Source organism: Podarcis cretensis, assembly GCF_951804945.1.
Source record: "Podarcis cretensis genome assembly, chromosome: 3".
NCBI lineage: Eukaryota > Metazoa > Chordata > Lepidosauria > Squamata > Lacertidae > Podarcis > Podarcis cretensis.
In genome coordinates, this window is record NC_137172.1 from 26,142,035 (window position 1) to 26,164,568 (window position 22,534).

Sequence of the window (22,534 nt, forward strand, 5' to 3'; positions counted from 1 at the left end):
CTGCTAACCGCAGTTCCAAATCTATACTGCCCCACTGCTCCTGGGAAGATTCAGGATCCTGTTCAGGAGCAGGGAGAGGGGGAAGCTCCCACCATTCCTCAATCTGTGCAGCACGGTCCCTGACACTATATTCTCTTCTTTTTGTTGCACTATTTCTCTCTCCCTCTGTACATGTGTGTGTGTGTGTGTGTACCTGCACATTTTAAACATTTTTCTTCTCAGAAAACCGGGGAAAGGCGATCAATGGCTACTAGCCATGACGACTATGTTCTGCCTAGTCATTGGCAGTAGCCATGATGCTGGAAACCACAGGATGTAAGAGTGCACAGGTTCTGCTTAAGGATGTTCCATAGGCATCTGGTTGGCCACTGTGAGATCAGGATCCTGGACTAGATGAGCCATTGATCTAGATGGCTTTTCCTATGTTATTAACCCAGGGAATTGTAGTTTTCAGACAGGAGCCAGCCTTGTTCCTAGATGGCCAGTTTGTCAACCATTCATCCCAAGTTGTTTGCACACACAAAATGCCAGCATGACAATGTTTCAAACTACCTTAGAGCATGAAGAGCATGGGTCATGACTTGAAGGCCACCAGTGTAGTAAGCGAGATTTTGGACTTTGACAAGGGAAACCTGGATGCAGATTCCAGTTTAGTTATCTAGGCAACCTTGGGTGAGGCAAGGCCTCTCAAACTAACGTCCCCACAAGATTGCTGTGAGTACAAAATGGAATTTTTTTTATTTTCTGCTAAGTACTTTAAAAGAAGGAGAGAATACAGAAGTGCCATGACCATTTTGATCTTGCTAGTTTCGTGTTTGGTATCCTTCCTGTGTGGTTTACTGGTGCCAAACATGATGAATCTGCACGTTATCTTACACTCTTGGAGGGATGAGGAACCTGGGGCCCTCCAGATGCTGTTAAACTGCAACTCCCATCACCCCTGGCTGTGATGGCCTGGGAATCGGATTCAGAGGCTGAACCTGAGGAATCCCAGCCTGCACAGGATTCCCCACCTCCAGGGCCGGCTGAGCTGGGGCAGGGGCTTGAACCTGAAGGGCCCTCACCTGGGCCGGATCCTCAGGAGCAGACACCAGCTGAATCCGCTCTGGATCCGGAGGTGATTGAGGACCCATTGCCTACAGGTGCTCCTCTCCCAGCCCTGTCAGGGGAAGGTGAGGTTGCCTCTGGGTCCAGTAACCCTCCAGCCTCTCCTGAGCTGCAGAGGCTCAGGGCAGAGGCGCGGAGGGAACTAAGTTCTCTCAGGAGGAGTGCTCGCCTTAAGGCCAGGAGAGACGAGTCACCTGTGGGCCGGGACCGGCCTATGCCTCAGAGGAGATAAAGGCCAGTCAGCCCAGTCCCAGGTTGCAGGAGCAACATCGTTGGTAACCTGTTCCTACTCTTCCAGAGTTCCTGACCACGCCCGGCTCCTTGCCTTGGACCCCGCTTCGCCCTTGATGGACAGCCTCCATACCCTCGACCTAGGACTGGACTCAGACCACACCGCACGGTAACCCCCTCCCCCCCGGGACCAGCACACTGGCCATGCTAGCTGGGGTGGCTGGGAGATGGAGCCCAGCAACATTTAACGGGCTACAGGTTCCTCATCCCTATCCTAAAAGCTCCCTCCTGAATAAGTCCTGCTCTCTCAGCCACAAAATGCAGCTGTGGTTTCTACAGCCTGGCGAAGATTAAACTGACCAGTGGGCTGATCAGATTGTTTTCATTCTACCCAAGCAAGAACAAAGCAACATTTGCAAGTTACCCAATGGAAAGCAAATCTGCCCTGAAATACCTGCAGGTGCTGCTTTTTTGCATAACTTCTGCTCTGTGGTATCCCGAGAGCTTGCAAAATCCATCATTGCTGTACACAATGGGCCAATCCACTATCTGGGCATTGCCCAGGACAAAATTGGTATCTGCTTGAAAAAGAAGACATTTACAGTATTAGATAAAATAGCTGCATGGCACAGTAATGGGTTAGACCACAGACTCCCACCCCACATACATGCGCGCGCATGCACGCACACACACACTCACTCTGGGGGCAAAGCAGTTCCCAGCTCTCTGAGGCTCTTCCTTATTCCATTCAAGGACCAGATTGACACCCAGCTCAGCAATGCTCTAGCTCCCAATGCTCCCCCCCCCCCAAGTCTACAAAAGTATATTTTAAATTTCCCTCCCCAAACTCAAACTATCCAATCAAAGTCAGTCTCAGCAGATATGCATCCTTGTGAATACAGTGGTACCTCGGGTTAAGTACTTAATTCGTTCCAGAGGTCCTTACTTAACCTGAAATTGTTCTTAACCTGAAGCACCACTTTAGCTAATGGGGCCTCCTGCTGCCGCCGCACCGCCAGAGCCCGATTTCTGTTCTCATCCTGAAGCAAAGTTCTTAACCTGAAGCACTATTTCTGGGTTAGCAGAGTCTGTAACCTGAAGCGTATGTAACCTGAAGCACATGTAACCCAAGGTACCACTGTAATAATAATAATAATATTTTTTTATTTATACCCCGCCCTTCCTGGTTCAGAAAACTGGGCTCAGCCAGCTAACAACAAATTTAAAACACTTAATTGTGATACAACAAAAAACAGCATAAAATACAGTATAAAAGCATGAATAACAATAAATTCAAAGTTCAAAAATCAATTTAGGGGGGAAATCCATCCAATAAACATTAAATAGTCACCAGGGCTAGCTGGCTAAATTACTCCTATTTGGGCCAGCAAGGAGGCCAGGGGAGAATTAGCTGTGGGGTCCCAGAGCGGGTAATCTTCATAAAAATGGGAGGGGGAGGGAAGGGAGTGGAATAAAAGATCAGGCTAAATTCAAATTGAAAGCCAGGCAGAATAGCTCTGTCTTACAGACCCTGCAGAAGAAGGTTAAATCCTGCAGCGCCCTAGTGTCATGGGACAGAGCATTCCTGAATGGACTCGCAGCTTTTTGGTCTATGTTCTTATACTTCCCATATCTGCACAAGTCTGTCCAGGGCAGTTCAACAACAGTACAAGACTGCCTCAGTGTTTGACCTCTCATTCGCTGGCTGCTGTTGTGCCCTATCTTCCAGACATTGTCAATTCATTTCACTTTTAATTTGTACACGACCTTTCTGCATTATCAACAAAATATACAATAAAGAACACAAATCCAATAATAATTTGATCCAACGCAAAAAGTCATAATAAAACATAACTTTTAAAATGGAATGACTTCTATTAAATAAAGTAATATTCAATCATCTTTTAAAATACAATAGTACACGATAAAATTAACTCCCAAAACATCTGCAAATAATAAACAGAAATTCACTCTTAACTATTACAATAAATAATTATTAAACCATGATCAATAAAAATAACTGCAAGTCACAATGCATAAAATACCACAATACATACAAAAACCATGTAAAAGGAGTAAACTGAGAAACCAAGACATACAGCTTATAAAACTACCCCCCCGCCAACTCCTATTCTCCCTTCCCAGCTGCTTCTGCTGCTCTGGTATGCCCCGCGGAGGACCTTAAGGTCCACTAATGACAACACCTTGGAGGTCCCAAGTCACAAGGTGGTTAGATTGGTCTCAACTAAAGCCAGGGCCTTTTCAGTACTGGCCCCGATTTGGTGGAACGCTCTGTCACAAGAGACTAGGGCCTTGCGGGACTTGACATTTTTCCGCAGGGCCTGCAAGACAGAGCTCTTCCGCCTGGCCTTTGGTTTGGACTCAATCTGACCCTTATGTCTTCCCTCCCCTTACGGTTTTGATTTATGGGCTACTTTTAAAATGAGGCTGCTTTTTAAATTGCATTTTAACCTGTATTTTAAATTGGGGGGTTTCGGGTGTTTTTATTGTCCCTCTTATGTTTCTATTGTAATTTTACTGGTATTAGCCACCCTGAGCCCGGCTCTGGCCGGGGAGGACAGGGTATAAATAAAAATTATTATTATTATTATTATTATTATTATTATTATTAAAATCATGGCCTGGGAGAAGCTAGTCGCTCAGCTGGGAATGACTGAGGGTGGGGGAGGCAAGTCTCTTTCCCTCTTCTTTGCACTTCCTTGCTGAGGAAGCTGACTTCTGCTGCATCATTTTAGAGTCTTTGTGTAGGTTTTCTTTTGGTGGGGCAAATGCGCTTTCTCTCCTAGATGCCTGCCATGACCACTGTGGAAAGCAGTGCTCATCAGATGAAAGGAAGAAATCTTTCATTATCACAACTTCTGGTCATCATAGAATTGTAGAGTTGGAAGGGACCCCGAGGGTCATCTAGTCCAACCCCCTGCAATGCAAGAAATATTTTCTTTGCCCCCTGTTCATGTTGGCATGGAGCACCATGGGCTGCTGCCATGGTTTTCTCAGGAAATGAAGAAGATCCTTGGCTTCAAAGCCTCTATCAAGCATGGTTTGACATCCACCAGTGAAGCTTTTCTATAAAGAAAAGTGTTCTGAATCATCTGATAGTATTTGGTATAATGCTGTCCATGCAGAAATGTTGCACTTCAATCCTTGTATCCCTCTGACCATTGTCACATCTTACTTCTGCCACTGAACCATCACACGCAATGTGGCAGGCTATGAGCTTTGTCGAGGGTGATAACCTTATCTATAGCTTGCAAACCCTTCATCCTTACTTGGAGTGTGTGAGAAGGGCTTCTGCAATGCTTCTTTATCCTCACCACCAGAAGAAGGAAAAAATAGAAAGTAATCTTTTCCACGGGATGTGATTCCCTTCTCTTTTCTAAATATTTTAGTAGCTTGGGAACCAGCTGGTCAGCTGCACAATTCTACATTGTTTTTGCAGACAGCAGGATACAGATCTGTGCCAAAGTCCAAACTGATCCACAAACGCAAGCCTACTCCTGTTCAACAAACAGCTTCACCAAATGTTGAAGGAACATCATGTAGTTATTTGATAAGAATATGAAAAATCATGAAAGATCATTTTCTGAAAAATCAGTTAACATCAGCTCTTGCCACTAGGCTTTGCAAGTACAGTGGTACCTCGGGTTACAAACACCTCAGGTTACAGACTCCGCTAACCTGGAAGTAATACCTTGGTTTAAGAACTTTACCTCAGGATGAGAACAGAAATCACATGGCGGTGGCATGGCAGCAGCGGGAAGCCCCATTAGCTAAAGTGGTACCTCAGGTTAAGAATGGTTTCAGGTTAAGAACGGACCTCCAGAACGAATTAAGTTCGTAACCAGAGGTACCACCGTACCAGCAATCAGCTGGTTGCCAATGCTGGAAAAGTCCTGAACCTTTTCCAGCATGGTTTGATTTCAAACCAAGAGGGCAAAGGAAAATGTTTCACCTGGTATCATGATGACCCTCCTGTCAAAATGGCTGGCAGGAACTGAGGAACCTAAGCACCAAGCAATGGCACCCCACTCCTGCCCTATTGAAACATGCCATTGTGTGAAGGATCAACTGCCTCAATGGGTCTAGAGTTGACTCAATCATAACAGAAGGCTCCTGGCACCATGAAATAGATACCGGTACCTAAAGGAAACAAAGCCCAGCCAGGCTATTGCTGGGACAAAGGAAGGAAGGATAATCATTTTGAGGGAAGAACATTATAAATCAGGTTTGGATCTCTCTCTCAACTAATACTTTGTAGTCCATGATCACATTCTTGATTACGGGTCAGGAAAAGAGTATCAGGAGTGTGCTAGCTTGATTTTCTTTTTTGATTATCTCAAGATGAAACTGATCTGATCTGTCCATTGCAATTTCAGGAACCCTCTTGAGTTTCAAAAACCGTGTGCTCAGATATATTTTCATACTGCAGTTATAATGGTGGTTATTTAGAATTCTATTCACTGGTCTTGAGCAACTCATTTAAGAAGTCCAGCACATTCAAAACTTTTCCAAAGTAAACTGAAAACTGGCATGCAGATGCTAAATTCTTGTACAAACTACTTTTAAAAGAGAAGGGGAGGGGAAGAGAGAATGTGTCTTCGCATAATTATTTGGTCAAAGACTAAGACAACTTGTTCAAAATTCAAGTTGAAGTGTTTAATCTAACCTTTATCACGGTTTTTCTTTTGCATAGTTAGCCTCTATGTTGGTGATAATCTCAGTTACTGGAGAAAAAGGCATAGTGCTTTTTGGGGGGGTGGAACAATTGCATTTGTAATTTTATAGTTTTGTTATATTGCATTATGTCTTATTGTAAGCCGCCTTATTTATTATTTTAATAGGAAAGCAGGGCTTATATATTAAGCTAAAACTAAACAACATAGTCACTTTGGAGACTAGTGTGAAAACTTGTACATCTTAACACAGAGATAGATAGATAGATGATAGATAGATAGATAGATAGACAGATAGATAGATAGATGATAGATAGATAGATAGATAGATAGATAGATAGATAGATGATAGATAGATAGATAGATAGATAGATAGATAGATAGATAGATAGAGATAGATAGATAGATAGATAGATAGATAGATAGATAGATAGATAGATGATAGATAGATATAGATAGATAGATGATAGATAGATAGATGATAGATAGATAGAATCCCAACTTGGCTTTAAGTACTCAAAAAAGAAGTATCTGTATATTTCACAATAGCAATTAGCAGAATAAATGGTGGAAATGTTCATGCAGGCAACAACTTTTGCAGCAGATGGGCTCAAACTCCAAACACCATAAACTACTTTATCCGTAAGTAAAATCTGGAAAACCAATATCTTTTTCCTGGCACATTATATGCATTATACTCTGACTTAGAAGCAGAAAGAGTTTGTTGTGAGCATGGTCCCTTCACTAATCATTTCATTACATTGAAGATATCTTCCAATCACTTTGAGCCCTAGGTAAAAAGTGTGGAAATTAGGCTTGAACTTTCTGCCTTTAAATGTATCCTACAAAAAGACTAGAGGAAACTTTGCAAATTTTAGCCCCAGTTCAGTGGGGCAACTGACTGCCAAAATCCACTGAGACATTGTACCCAGATTTGCCATCATGGATATCATTTAATGGTAAGGTGCTGAGTATGTCCTAGAATGCACTCTCAGTTCCTGTGGGGCAGCAATGAGACCCAGTAGCATCCCTTGTCAGCTAGATAGGCACCCAAGTGTCCTCCAGAAATCTCTAACACAGGAGCTCTGGTACTCATGCGCTGCTCAGCGTATGCGTTATGTACTGAAGTTCTCTCCCTGGGCTAGCAGGGGGATACTGTAGATAGTTCAGGTCCACATATGCAAATAAGGGATCGAAAGTGACGTTCGGTGATTGGATAGTTACAGAAAATGGTTACTGTTGCGTTCTAGTGGAGCTCTATATAAGCAGGCTGACTGAACCCTTCAGTTCAGTTCTGTTCTGGCCTGTGAATAAACAAGAGCTGTTTGAAGAATCGCTGTGTCGTCTGATATGTTCACCCATTACTTAACAGTACAGTGTAGAAAGGGTTCCTTGAAGATGCGTGCTGTGTGCACGCTATTGGCTTAAAAGCTATGTGCACACTATTAGCTTAAAACACAGCTAAGTTGTTCCTTTTCTAAATCTGAGTCAAAGCTGGTTTGGGGAAAATGCATCAAAAACACAGTATTTCATAAGGAATGACAACATAGATGTGAATTGTGGCTGGTGTATTGTCTGCACTGCTTCCCAAACTAGCAGTTTGAGTGCGTACATAACCAGAATGTTTGGAAATCACTGGCCTACAGCAAGTAGGAAGAAACGGAGGCTCCGAATCATTCTTATTCCCAAGGATAGCTTATCCTGTTTGCAGCAAAGAGAGAAAAAGAATGAAGAAGAAAAAGAAACAAGCATGTCCTTTTAGCACTGTTCCATAGCACTACGCCTCCATGTCTGTATTTTTAAAAAGCCGCCCACATTACATCTCACGACATATTTATTATTGTCAACAGCAATTTCTCCAAGTGAGAAACCCAAATAAAAGAAGCATAAACATCCCTGCCTCTGAACTTCCCTCTTTTCCTGCCACCATCACCCTTTTTTCTCCGTAAAAGGCTTTCCTCGTGCAATGGGCACGTGGGATTCAATCAACATGTCTTTAGTGATGTACACCCACTGCCCAATTGCATTTACAACAGGAAAAGTGATTTTTGCACTCCCTTTGAAGTAAAACACGGTGACAATATAACTGCAGGACATTTTAACTGCTCTGTTTCTCCCAGCCTGTGTTAAATCCCCTTAGCTTTTCGCTAGCTCTTTGCTGGTCTTCCAGAAACAATAAAGCACATTAGCACTTACTGTGATTCATTAAGCCAAACCACTTCTCCTTCTAGGAGCCCATCCCTCCTGGAGATTATGTTCTCCTATTAACTCTATCTCACTCCCAACATGAACCAGTGTAAACTTCAAATTGCATTCCGTCCTAATTGTAAGGACCATGTCAGAATGTCCTATTGGTTTTGATGTTCACAATCCAGTCAAGAACATCGAAACAGGAGCAGATTGATGGATACTGGGGTCCAATACTGAGCTTGCAGCATCTTTCTACGGACATAATTTCAGATTAAGGGGCAAGGAACAAAAGTTTTCAGTACCAGGATAACATTAAATACCTACCATTGGATTCACTCAGGGTTAAATTGTAAACACTGAGTATTTTAAGAGAAATAGCTGTAATTAGTCGCTGTCTTTTTATACCAAAAGAACTATATAGCAATATAACAAACAGGTTATTCTCAGTGGCCAATTAAACCCTGTGGAGGCTCCTAGGCAGTCAAAATCGGGGGGGAGGGTGCTTGCAAATTATGTCCAAATACATAAATATGCATAAACCAGTTTTATTTCAGGATCAAATCAATATTATTTTGATCCGTTGTCACAGGATCACTAAAAGGCATCGGGCCTATAAACTGGTGCCTACTCTGTGTATTTGGTAATCTGGCACTGGTTACTCTTTTTTGAAATGTGGATTTGTGCATTTGGTACCCACGTCTAATATTTGGCCCATTAATTAATAGCAATAGTGACTCAGTGTGCAAGGTCAGAGATGGGGCGAAATGAGGAACTGATTTCCATTATTATTTTAACTCTTTCCCCAAGATGGCCCTGCTGCCCATTCAGTGGTTTTTTAAGAGATGCTGTGCTATAAATAAATAAATACACATTTTTGCAATGGGACAAACATATTGTTGAGCGGACGGTGCAGCCTGCCTGTCCATTCTTGCAAGGCACTGTGGCAAAAGAAACCACAGCAGAGGATCAAAACAGAGGCAATTGGCTGGATTGTGTTGGCAACAAGGACATATTCCCTCCCCACATGCCTTCAGAATAAGGGCATTCTCCAGTCTATTTATTTGAAATCCTCACTACAGTTCCCTCTGTTGGGGGACAGAGTTCCGTGGGTGCAATGGACGATGCTGTCACATGCCCTTTGTTGAAGTAAGTTTTGCCTTCTGCATATAGAATGGGGCCACATCTTATCCTTAACCCCAGGCAGCAAAATGTCTTGGGGCAGCCCTGTTTGCCGGTGAACCTGATTTCATTGTAAAGATGTTTGGACTTGTCCTGGAGTGCACTGGAGTGGGGAAACGATAGGGATGAAATTTCATTTAAGTTTAGATTTAAAAGTGAGCCTATCAAATCTGCCCTTTCTAAAACAATACACAAACTGGAACACAAGTCCAAGAAGCTCTGAAATTTGCACACCTCTGAATTTTGCAACAGGGTTCCAGAGAAGTAATGTATACAAAGTTGCATGCACTACAGTTTTTTTAAAAAAAATGCTTATATTGGTGAAAGTAACCTGCAAAATGCATTGCAGTAGGCTTTGCAAAAATGTGTATATCAGGAAAAATTCATGCTAAAATGCTTGCAATTTTTGAGAGGAGAGGGGGGGGAGAGAGCGCAGTGTGTGTGTGTGTGTGTGTGTGTGTGTGTGTTATTCTAATGTGGCTGAAGAAATGTAGACAACGGGATGTATGATATGAAAAATTAGAAAGAGGGAGAATGGAAACTGACGGCTCTATCTATCCATTGCTAGGCAACGGCCAGGACTTTGGGCTGCACTATAATCCCACCTGATGTGAGAATGTGGCGTAGACAACACCAAATACTCCCTAGAGGCTAACCACTGTAAGGGAACGTGGGTGGTGCTGACAGTGGTGGCTGGGGCCCCCACTCTCCTCCCTATTGAGTTCTTTTTTAAAAATAATTTTTTAATTTGATTTTTTAAAGTATACAGCGGGGGGAAACCAAAACAATTCAAAATCCAAATATTGAGATTACTCTGAATCTCTTGACTTCCCCCATCCCTTCCATGGGTCCTAATGATAATATTTACAACTGCATATCAATACTTATCCAAATTTTTATCCTTCTAAATTATCCATAGTTTCTGTTACTTTACAAGTGTGGTTAAAATCCTGCCAATGTTTTAACCTACTTACAGTGGTCCCTGCTGAGTTCTTAAAGGGCAACATTAAGACTGAGGAAGAGGGAGCTGACAGGAAATAACACCCATTAGATTAGTTGTAAGCAGGAAGGCCCTCAGGCCCTCAGGTGCTGAGATCAGCAGAGGTGGCCCTCTTGGTGGTTCCTCCACCCTCAGAGGCTCGGAGTGGGTCATGACCCAGGAGAGGGCCTTCTCTGTGGTGTCCCCTCCCCACAGAGGCATGTCTGGCATCTTAATTGTACAGCTTCCTGAGAATGCTGAATACGCACCACTTTGCCCTGGCTCTTGACACTTGAGGCCTATATTTTAGGGCTCACCTTATTTTCGCAATTGTGAGTTGTTTTAAACTGTCTTTAGCATTGTGTTTCAATGTTGTGGCCCACTCTGGGAACTAAGGGTGAAAGACGGGTAATCAATCAATCAATCAATCAATAGTACGGGGGCTAACTGAGCTTGGTGTAACAGTGCCCCATCTACCCTAATGGAACAGCCTCTACTAAATGTTGAACAAACCACGTTTCAGGGAAGCTTCTCTGCCATTACTAACTTTCTCGCTGACGAACCTTAGATTAGCTTATTTCAAAAGGTGAAAATCTGGACACAACAGCAAAATCTCAACAACAACAAAAAACCCACAACTTTTTGAGCTAATTTTAAGTAAATACTGACATGAGTCACCATACGTCTGGAATGTCCACCCAGACACAGTTTTGAACAGCCAAATGCTGGCTATGTATCGTATGTCTGGGAAATTCCAGACATATAGGAACCCTATTTAGGAGGGCATTAATCTGATATAGCACTGCAGTTTTCAGGCTGTGTTAAAACTGATTAATGAAGGCAAAACTGAGATCTATGCAGACGGCACTTCTTATGGCATCCATCCCGTGAAGAAAAAAGTCAGATAATTCTAAAGATTTCCACACAAGCACATATTTATTTTTTCTGGATGCATAAAAGATAGCGGTAAGGCTGAACAAAGTTACAGTCTGTGCTCTCACCCACTCTACTGAGAACAATGGATAAAAAGAACGGGAAAAGGTTGTTACTCAGAGTCCACATCCTTTCACAGTATTTCTGGATGGTAAAACATCTCGGAGGAGATTGATTTTTATTTTCCTTTTTTTTAAAAAAATTGGTCCTTTTCAAATGGAATGATTTGCCACACAGTGCTAAAAGAATTGAAAATAGGTGTGTGCTGAAATGTGTGACTACAACAAACCCTGGCAGCCTCTATTTCTGCAGCATTATTACTAAAACATAATGACATTCTGCAGCAAAGGTTTAGAGACCTCGGATGTATGTCTGGGTGGGCCTGTATCCATAAAGAAATACCAGCGCTGATTCACATGAAAGACAAACGCCTACTTGAGCAAGCAGAGTTCAGAAAAGCTGTCTTGTACTTAGCAGGCAATCTTGCTGAAAACCAAGGAAGCCCAGTATTTGAGAGGTACCAGTTTTGGAATCACCAGTTTGATGAGGCAACAGAAATAGATAACTTGCAGGATGTGCCAATAGCCAGTGTCTGTGTCACTTAAGACTGCATACTCACAACATTTTAATCTAGAGTCAATGGAGACCTAACTAGATTACACACACACACACACACCGCCATGCAGTCCACACAAAATCTAGATCTTTTGCATACATTTGTCTCATGAAAAGCACTTCTTGAGAAACTGGTTTCATTCTGAAAATAAAAGCTCATTGTGGATCATTATCCCACAGTGTGCCCATTTGAAAACAGGTGTAGGCAGTCCCAACAATGGGAGAAGGCTATCACCTGCCCAGTGATGCTGTGGGGGAGCATCATATACCAAAATTACAATCACCACTCTCTCTTGGGCTTGTGCAGTGAGGAGAAGGCATGACTCACCTAATCAAGATGTGGGTTTTCAAATGCCTGTCAAGTAACCACACCCAAACTTGTGGAAGGCAAGATCTAGAATCAATCTAGATTGAAATCAACATACAGTGGTACCTTGGGTTAAGAACTTAATTCGTTCCGGAGGTCCGTTCTTAACCTGAAACTGTTCTTAACCTGAAGCACCACTTTAGCTAATGGGGCCTCCCGCTGCCACCGCACCGCCACTGCATGATTTCTGTTCTCATCCTGAAGCAAAGTTCTTAACCCGAGGTACTATTTCTGGGTTAGTGGAGTCTGTAACCTGAAGTGTATGTAACCTGAAGTGTCTGTAACCCGAGGTACCACTGTACTGAAGATGATCGTGAGTGATTCCGGATTCAGAAAAACTGCATTTTCGTGCCACAAACGAGTAAGCAGCCTTAGTTGGGATTTACACTGGGGCAAGGGCCATTGGTTTGTCTTGTTAGCTACAGTAGAGTAGATAAGAATGACTGAGAAACCACCACTGATACAGAGTGTAAGCGAGCGGCAAAGGACTTGTTCAGCTTTGCTTTGCTCTCTTTCGTTAGCCTGGGGTGTCTGATGGGGAATTATTTAGGCAGCTGCAAAACCTGCTTTTAAAAAAAAAAACCCACACCTTCTATGTCCCCTCTCTTCCTTTTGAATAGAAGAAACCCTGCCTTAGGTCCGTGTTATCAGCGCTGCCAGAGAGCTATATAAAAAACAGCACCAATAAATCTGGAAACCTGCATGAAGCCTGAATCGAGGAGTCAAGGTTCAATAGGCAACACAATCCCCTTGTATCTCTTGTGAGTGAAAAGATGAAGAATTTGGTTTTTAAGAAAAGAAAAGAAAGCCCAAAAAAGCGGTGCATGTGTCTGAGAAGAGTCCTGGGATACACCTCAGGCAGGGGGCCAAGCCCTCACAGGCCGTGACTACAGACCTGCTAGCATTATTTTCCTGCTTCCTTTGCTAAGCAGACTGCTCAGTGGAAGAGAGATGTGAAAGGATTGATTCTCCCTTGCCAGATTGCTCCCTTCAGGAAGTAGAACTGCAGCAAGCAGAAATCATTACGATCCCCTCACTCTCTCACAGGCCTCAATACAGCAGAAGGAGTAAGCAAAGCTGTATCAGGCAGGCAGGAGAACCAGGAGGCAGAATGTCAGCTAGAGATAAGGAAGAGGTATGGCCCAAGACATTTGGCAACCTGAGTCAAAGGTGGCCCCACCATCACCCATCCTATGAACAGTCAGAAGCCTGCCAGGCTAGCATTTGAGCCTTACTTCAACACAGGTGATGGGGCAGCATCCTTCACCTCGCCTGAAGGCAGCAGACTATCTTAGGAAGCTCAGGCATGGCACAGACAGCATGGCACAGACATGCAACTTGCCCCTTAACAAAAGCCGCCTGAGCTGGTTGCCTTACTCTGCCTGTTCCTTCTGTTGGCATTGACCATAGCAGGGCCTTCTTGGTGACAGCCCCTGTTTGTGGAAAGCTCTCTCCAGTGAGGTACAGCCTGTGCCGCTCTTTATTAACTTTCAGATTAATTGTTTAAAACCAAATTCCTGTTTATTCAGGCATTTGATAGCTGAAAGTTTCTGTTCCTGGCAACCTTGAAATGATTAGCTAAGGGGGCAAGTGATTGTTTTTAGAAGGATTGTTTTTATTCTATTGTTTTGAAGATGATAGGTTTGTCACTCTGGGCTCCTTCGGGAGGAAGGGTGGGTCCCCTGGGTATAGAGTGGTACAGTGGTACCTCGGGTTAAGTACTTAATTCGTTCCAGAGGTCCGTTCTTAACCTGAAACTGTTCTTAACCTGAAGCACCACTCTAGCTAATGGGGCCTCCTGCTGCTGCCGCACCACCAGAGCACAATTTCTGTTCTCATCCTGAAGCAAAGTTCTTAACCCGAGGTACTATTTCTGGGTTAGTGGAGTCTGTAACCTGAAGCGTATGTAAACCGAGGTACCACTGTATATAAATTTAGAATAATAATAATAATAATAATAATAATAAATATGCATTTAATAAATAATAAAGTTCTTAACCCGAGGTACTATTTCTGAGTTAGCGGAATCTGTAACGTGAAGCGAATGTAACCCGAGGTACCACTGTATATAAATTCAGAATAATAATAATAATAATAATAATAATAATAATAATTAATATGCATTTAATAAATACAGATAAATGATGGTGGGGCTAGCTCTGCCAAGGGAAAATGAGGCCCATGAGCACTGCTTTTCTTGGGGCCCAAAACCTCTCTCAAGGAAGCAGCATGCAGATATTTCTATTTTTTAGAGCAAGTCTGCAAAGTAAAGCAGGTTGAGGCAGCAAGACAAGAGAGTCAGGGCTGCACCACACGCACTTCAAACTGAGGAGGTGGGAATGTCATTTAAAAATAAAGTGTTCCATCATGTTAAACGAACAAACCTCCCTGACTGACTCAGCTTGAAAACACACTCAGGTCTGCCACAGGCCCGTGTCTCCATCCCAACGCAGGATAGTTAATGGGAATGTAGCAAATATTTCACCACACACCCCAAATATTTAACAATAACTTACTGCAAGTGCAGGGTCTTGGAAATAGGGGTGAGTGAGTACTATAATAATAATTTATAATAATATTATTTATACCCCGCACATCTGGCTGAGTTTTTAATGTTTGATGTTTTATCATGTTTTTAATATTCTGTTGGGGGCCGTCCAGAGTGGCTGGGGTATAAATAATAATAAGAAAAAGAGGAATTATTATATTTATTATTAAGAAAAACCTCTCTGTTCGCTACCTTTGCATAATTTCATAAACCTCTGCTATGAGGAGTGGTCACATTTCCTACATTACAGAGCACAATCCACTATCTGAAGGGCTGTTTACTGCAAGCCTCGTTTAAAGCTACGAAAGAATATTTAAAAGTGCTTAAGAAGGGAGAGAAAGAAACATTGGAGCTGTCCATCAACAGACGGAACAGACACAAAGATCATCTGATCACAGTCTTCTCTACTATGGCGAGATTACTATATTTCTGCTTATTATTTCTCAATTTGCTATATGCATTTGTCTTGGTTACATTTGTTCAGTTCCCTTCTTGCTTTGTTAGGAAAAGTCATTGTTAAGTATATTGGGAAATAGCCCAAAGTCCCAGAGGGTTAAAAGAAGGTGATTTACTAATTATGTAATAATGTTAAGGGGAAAGCCGTGGAGTGTTTTTTCACTGAAGCAAAACGTTGGGATGAGGGCCTCGCTTTCAAAATGTGTTGCCGAGTTTGTGCAAATGCAGCACCTTGTAAACATTCAATATTTGCCTCTTTGATTCCTTCTGCAAAGCAGAAAGTGAACCACAAAAGAAAAGAGAAATACATGCTCAGGAAAGCTGTATGGGAAGAGCTCCCTCTAGTGTTCGGTGTCGGGTTGCTGCACCCCCAAGATACACCTAAGGCCATGTAATACTTTGCAATATTGAAGTCACAGAAATGTCTATTGTGACATGAAAAACTAATGATCTACCCTGAAAATGAAAATAAAAATCCCAGCCCTAAGATATGGAATGTGATCTGATCTGATCTACTTTTTAAAAACAGTATGTGCCACAATTTAAATTTCCCATTTTTAAAAAAATAATTATTATCCAGTTCAAAAGTGATACACCATATGTCAGAATCTGTTGTTTTTTTAAAAAAAAAAACTCGCTTTCTGATTGTGAAATGGAACAAGACCATTTAAGGAAACAGACTCTGGAGGTTGCAGAGATAGATTCTTTCACCCACAATCAAATCTGTTGAAGATCTACATCAGGGCTGTATTCCAGTTCCCAAGTAGTGAGCCTACACACACCAACAGATCATAGGAACTGTTCTGGGTAAGGTTTACCCAGTAAGAGGCAATAGACTTTCATAAAAGATAGACTCACACATGAATGGGGCTCCAGTACCGCAGACTGGCCACCAGCAGAAGGCTGAGGGGCAACCTATGCAATGAAAGTACTCTATTTTTTTAATTCAGGTGTTCATAAGCTACTCTTCATCAGAAAATATCAGGTTGGTGAACAATAAATATAACCAGAAAAATGGTCATGCAACATAATGAAAAGAATGAAACAACATCAAAAGGCAGCAAAGCTACGGCAGGACAAACTGACCAACTTAAAATGCACAGGCAAATAGAAACATTCTTTACCTGGCACCAAAATCATTGCAAGGTCACATGTCTGTGATTTGGTGCCATAGCAGAGGAAGCTGGAAATATGGAGAACAGAGAAGCCCCACCTATCTATATCGTCTCTACTACTGTCTATATTATGCTTCTTCCCCACATAAGGAAGTATAGAGCAATATGTGTCTCTAAACTTTTCCCCTCTCTCTGCCTGCAAGGAAATTATCTTTCCAGATTAGTGGCAGGTCACCTGTGGTCCTTCAAATGTTGCTGAATGACAACTTCCACCATTTCTGATTGTTGACCATACTCAGTGGTACAGCATGGGAGGCAAGGGGGGTTGTGGCCCCGAGCACAAAATTCTGAGGGGGCAGAACCCGGTGCCCCAAAACAGGCTCCCTTGACAAGGCCACGTGGCTGCCGCCTTCTGGAGCCGCGAGGAGGCAAATAACACGACCTTCTCCTCACGATGAGGCACCCGCCCCCGGGCAGAAATCCCTCCAGTCAGAGCCCAGACTTTTCCCAGCCTAAACCGGGCCTTCCCCGGGGCCTCACTCCTGGTGTGTGTCCTTGAATGAGGTGCACACCCCACAGCAGGAGCGCAGAGAGGAGAGTCGTCTGCTCGCCCAGGATCCACGGGCGCCCATCCTCGCACCGTGCAGCCAATAAGAGGCGGCCAGGGAAGGGCTGCGCTAGCCGCTTTCTGCCAAGCCCACCAAGCAGAGGACAGCCGCCACTCCCACTGGGAGCTTGCCAAGCTGAGAGCGCAAATGTGGTGACTAGCAGGCGACCTCTGTGAGGAGTGGCTGCCGCAGGGGCACAGCAAAGTCCACCTACAGTGGTGCCTCACAAGACGAAAAGAATCCGTTCCGCGATTCTCTTCGTATAGCGGTTTTTTCGCCTTGCGAAGCAAGCCCATTGACAGCTTAGCGGATTAGCGCTATTAGCGGCTTAGCGGCTTTTAGCGATCAGCTGTTAAGCGGCTTATCAGCGGATCAGCTGATAAGCGGCTTAGGGCTTAGGAAAAGGGGGGGAAGGGGGGGACCCGCAGGGACTCGCAAGACATTTTCGTCTTGTGAAGCAAGCCCATAGGGAAATTTGTTTTGCGAAGCGCCTCCAAAACGGAAAACCCTTTCGTCTAGCGGGTTTTCCGTCTTGCGAGGCGTTCATCTTGCGGGGCACCACTGTATTGCCTTCTGCACAATGCCTGCAAGGATGTTAGGGGGTACAATCCTTGCCTCGTCCCGGGCACTGCCACTGATTATACAGTGGTACCTCTGGTTACATACTTAATTCGGTATGGAGGTCTGTTCTTAACCTGAAACTGTTCTTAACCTGAAGCACCACTTTAGCTAATGGGGCCTCCCGCTGCTGCCGCGCCGCCGGAGCATGATTTCTGTTCTCATCCTGAAGCAAAGTTCTTAACCCAAGGTACTATTTCTGGGTTAGCGGAGTCTGTAACCTGAAGCGTATGTAACCCGAGGTACCACTGTACAGGCTGTGGCTGATGGGACCTGGAGTCCAATAACATCTGAAGATTCCCCAACCCTGTTCTAATATGATGAAGGAGTTACTGCTTCCTCTTTGCAAAAGCAGAACAAAGAATTATCCCTGATTTTCCCTTTGTGAGGGAAGAGACTGGGGAATATTTTTCCTCCTGTGCATAAATCATACGTGAAAGGGACCAGAAACAAGACAGTCCCCTCGGACTAATATCTAGTGAACTCCAAATGTTGTTTGGTTTTTGCATGGATGAACAGAGCCTTCAAACGGATAGAGCCTGTATTGTTTATCTAGATTATTCATCTGAGCTATTGTCAGTTTAGGAGGACTGGCTTTTCTAAAGCATGGTAATGCAGCTGCTTGATATATCAGATACACTTTTCCTATGATACTGGATAGGACCCAGGATCATCTAGTGAAGCTGAATGTTGGACAATTCAGGACAGACAAAATTAAGACGATCAAGGGCCTGGAAACCAAGCCATATGATGAACAGTTGAAGGAGCTGGGTATGTTTAGCTTGGGAAAGAGGAGACTGAGAGGAGATACGACAGCCATCTTCAATCTCTCAGGGGCTGTCACATGGAAGAGGGAACAAGCTTTTCTCCTGCTCTGGAGGGTAGGACCCTCTTGAGGCCACAAGTTACAAGAAAGCATATTCCGACTTAAACATCAGGAAGAACTTTCTGACAGTAAGAGCTGCTTGACAGTGGAACACACTCCCTCAGGGGACTGCGGACTCTCCTTTCTTGGCCGTTTTTAAGCAGAGGTTGGATGGCCATCTGTCAGGGATAGTTTAGCTGAGATTCCTGCATTACTACGACCATCCCAACTCTGCAATTCTATGATTCACACAGCACAGAAACTACAGAATTCACTGCCACAAGATTTGGTGATGGCCCACTGCAAACTCCAACTTGGACAGCTTTAAAATTCATGGATGGTAAGGTTATAATTAGCTACTAGTCGTGATGGTTGTGCATTACCTCTGAATCCCAGTTTCTGAGAAGTTGGATCCTCCTAACAGAGGGTCCATGTTGTGCTTGGCCCCTGAAACTCTTCCCCAACCGGCTTGTGGGTGGAGCTTGCCCCGCTCCAAGCTGGTGGTGCCACAGTTATGCCACTGGCCTTTAGCCAATCACCATTGTGGCAAAGGTTGGGGTATCTATTTGGCAGCGCGACGTAGGGACCTCCTTTTGCTTCACGCTGCCAAACACCCATCCACACACCCGCTAATTAGGTCATGTTTGGCCTTGCTTTGGTTGGTCGCCTGTTTTGGAACAGGGTAGGAATTTTTCCCAATGTGGCAGATTGGCTGTGGCCACTTGGTTTTTGCCTACCTCTTAGCAATTGTCACAACTTTGTAAGGTTTGGCGGTTAGGCATTGGTTTAGGGGAATGTGGGGAGGGGAGGTGCAGCCATCACCTGCCCCTCCAATGAATAGGGTATTCCGTTAAAGGAATCTGGGGGTCTGGATCTCGTCCGAAGTCCGGAGAGGGGCTAGGGCTATGCCAGGACCCCCAGGAACCCCAGGGCTGAGCACCAGTCAATATACACTGACGGAGATCCCCCTACTGGTTGTTTACCCTTCCAGGCTTCCTGCAGGAGCCAGTTAAAGTTTTGGGGCAGGAGCCAGTTAAAGTTTTGATACCAATGCCTAAGTCAATACCAGTCACATTTGTGCATTCAGTAAAGTTGTGGCCAAAATTTGCCCATTAACATTTAAACTAAATTCTGTCTCCACTGTGTCTTTATTTCCATGAGGGTTTTGGGGCTCAGAGCACAAACACAAGTGGCAAAAGTGCTGTTGCACTCAGTTCCTTTCTGTGGGCTTCCCACTGCGCTTGCCACTGTGAGAACAGAATGCTGGACCAGATTATCTGATCCACCATTACTTTTCTTGTCTAGTTGGACCCCGAATGCACTTTGACCTGAATTCAGGCATGCCTTGTGGGGTTGGGTAGGGAAGAGTGATTTAAATAAATCCCATATTTAACTAAACTAAAATTACGTATATATACGCAATAGCAGGCTAACTCATCACGTTTACTGGAAAATCAGAAAGGAGAGACTGGCAACTGATGAAATACAGCAGAAATACAAAATGGCAAAAAGCAATCTCTTTTATTGCTGTTGGCAACTATGGATTTGTTTATAATACACAATCAAGATTCAGTGGTTCTTGTCCACAAATTTCCCTTCTAATGAATGTTTATTAGGGTGTATTACCCGCCCAGTCTTGCTCAGACAATTCACTAACTAGAGAGAAAAATACTAGCTATTGGTTAGATAATTATTATCTGGAAAAGGGTACTTAAAAAAAAAAAAAACTTTAAGTGGTGAAAATCAAGAAAATCCTTGACAGTACATGGCACCTTTCTTCCAACTCACTTCTAATTCACTGAATGGGTATCAAAGTTTGGAATAAATTGCTGGTTGTCAACATGGAGGTCAATGGAACTGAATACCAGGTATTTTATATTTAGGATTGTGGTGTCAGGATGCAAACCACTCACAATGACTCTAATGGAAGAGCAGATCGAAAAGGGAAGATGCAAAGGTTCTTTGGATGGAGATTGTGGTAAAAATAGCTCAAGGTCACAAGGGATCAATGTTTTTTTTTTTTTTTTTTGCATAACACAATTAAGTTAATTGTATAAACCCTGCACTCCTCTTAGGGTTGCGCCATTTGATTGTATGCAAGACATGGGACAATTTAGAAATTTGTGCTAATAATAGGGTGCTTTGTGGAGAGCAAAAGCTGGCTGGTGCGTTTCCATTTCTTTTGTTATCATTGTACAGCCTAAAACGGTGCAGAGAGAGAGAGCGTATTGCTTCTTGACCACGCTCCTCTTTGGCAAGCCTTGAACCATTCCTTTACAAGGAACTTTCAGGAGCCATTCCAACACATTCATACTGACAACACTCCTAATGAATGCAAAGGCCAAACTTTATAGCAGTTGGGGCTGCAAAAACTGACCGGCGGTTGTAGAAATCTGAAACATGCTTGGCATGTGATACAAGCAATAATACCTATGGCATTTAGGAACCTGCTACCAAAGTACACTGTGGAGAGCATCCCTTCCCAATGGGCTCTCAACAGCTGCCCTCTTCAGAAAATTTAGGGTGTGCTGAATTTTTCAACTTGCAAATTCTAAAAAGGAAAGGTGCCATAAAGTTGCAACATGACTTCAGAATTCAAAAGATATTTTGATTAAATTTATATGATTTAGTTTTGCTTGGTAAGTAAAATGTGTGTAAAATTGCATTAAAAATGATTGCCAAGTACTTACAGCTCCATTATTATTATTATTATTATTATTATTATTATTATTATTTAGCATTACATGACATTTCTGAAAGCAGTGTGTCTTCATCAAACATACTCCCTAAACCAGACAGCTTCTGTAGGTGGAATGTGAGGGCACCATATTCTCTCTCTTCACACACCAAAAATGTCTTGGACTCGTCCTGAGTAATACATCTACAACATCCCGCTGAATTTGCAAAAAAAAAAAGGGGGGGAGTGCAACAATGGCAGCATTCTACAGAAAGCATTGTGATCTTCAAAGTACGTGGGCTTTCTAAATGTATTGGCAAGGCCGTGAGAGAGATCTTAGATATTACAGGCACTGAGAACCAATACTTGCATCTGTAACCTGCTGTATACCACAAGGATAGATAGATATAACTGCAGCACAGCAAAACGTTACTAAAATGAAAACTTTATGATTCAGTCCATTTATATTCTCTCTCTTTCAGATCAGACTAATTTCCCGCCCTGTTAGGTGGTCTCTTTGTGGCCCATTACAAAAAGCTTTTACCAAATCAAAGAAAAGGCCATGTGCACCTTTCGTTTCTCCAGCTGATTCATGAGCTTTTTTAATGTTAATACAATCACTCTGGCAAAAGATTGCCTGGAGTCCCTTTGCAAATTGATATTCTGCAGAACAGTGGAATGGCTCTGGGAACAATTATTTTGGGGTTCTTGTTTTTAATGTTTTCAAGAGTCCATATGGGAGCAGTTGCGGCATCAATTGGTTGATTAGCCCCCAGACTTTTCCCCTGATCTATGCAAGAGGTCACAGATACCTCTGTTTCCACTTCTTTTCTGCTATGAAACTGTACCAGGGATTGGGAGACCTGTTGCCCTCCAGATGTTGCAGAACTCTAACTCCCAGCATCCCTGACCATTGCCCATGCAAGCTGGGGTTCATGGGAGTTGGGGTCCAGCAACATTTGGAAGGTCACACACTGATCTACACAGAGACCAAGACCTGGCAAAGTCAGAGTAATTTCCCCATCTTTCCCTTGTATATCCTGGTCCACATGGTCCACAGTTTTGGACATTCTGTGAACACTTACTTGGGAAAATGTCCTACTGAATGCAGTCGGGCTTGTTTCGGAGTAGACACATGTAGGATTGCACTGTTAGAGATGCCAGCATTACAAAAAAAGTCACTTAATATAGAAAGTCTTGCCCCCAATGGCAACTAGACATTCTATTTTGGCGACTGTAACCTTGGTTTAAGGAGCCATTTGGCACCTAGCTTACACATCTGAGTTTCTAACATTGGTTAGAATGTTGGACTAGGACCAGGGAGACCCAGGATCAAATCACCAATGAGCTAC

At 43.3% G+C, this 22,534-nt stretch overlaps 1 protein-coding gene across 3 annotated transcripts in view; it reads right to left on the reverse strand.

Moving 5' to 3' along the window:
* Positions 1 to 22,534, reverse strand: part of KCNH1 (potassium voltage-gated channel subfamily H member 1) — a 236,001-nt gene that overhangs the window by 208,022 nt on the left and 5,445 nt on the right. For 2 of the 3 annotated variants that reach the window (XM_079968553.1, XM_079968554.1), the window contains exon 2: positions 1,793 to 1,919. In XM_079968553.1, the coding sequence (XP_079824679.1) occupies positions 1,793 to 1,919 (127 nt within the window). The remainder of the gene's footprint in view (positions 1 to 1,792; positions 1,920 to 22,534) is intronic. The other variant, XM_079968555.1, reaches the window with a different exon arrangement.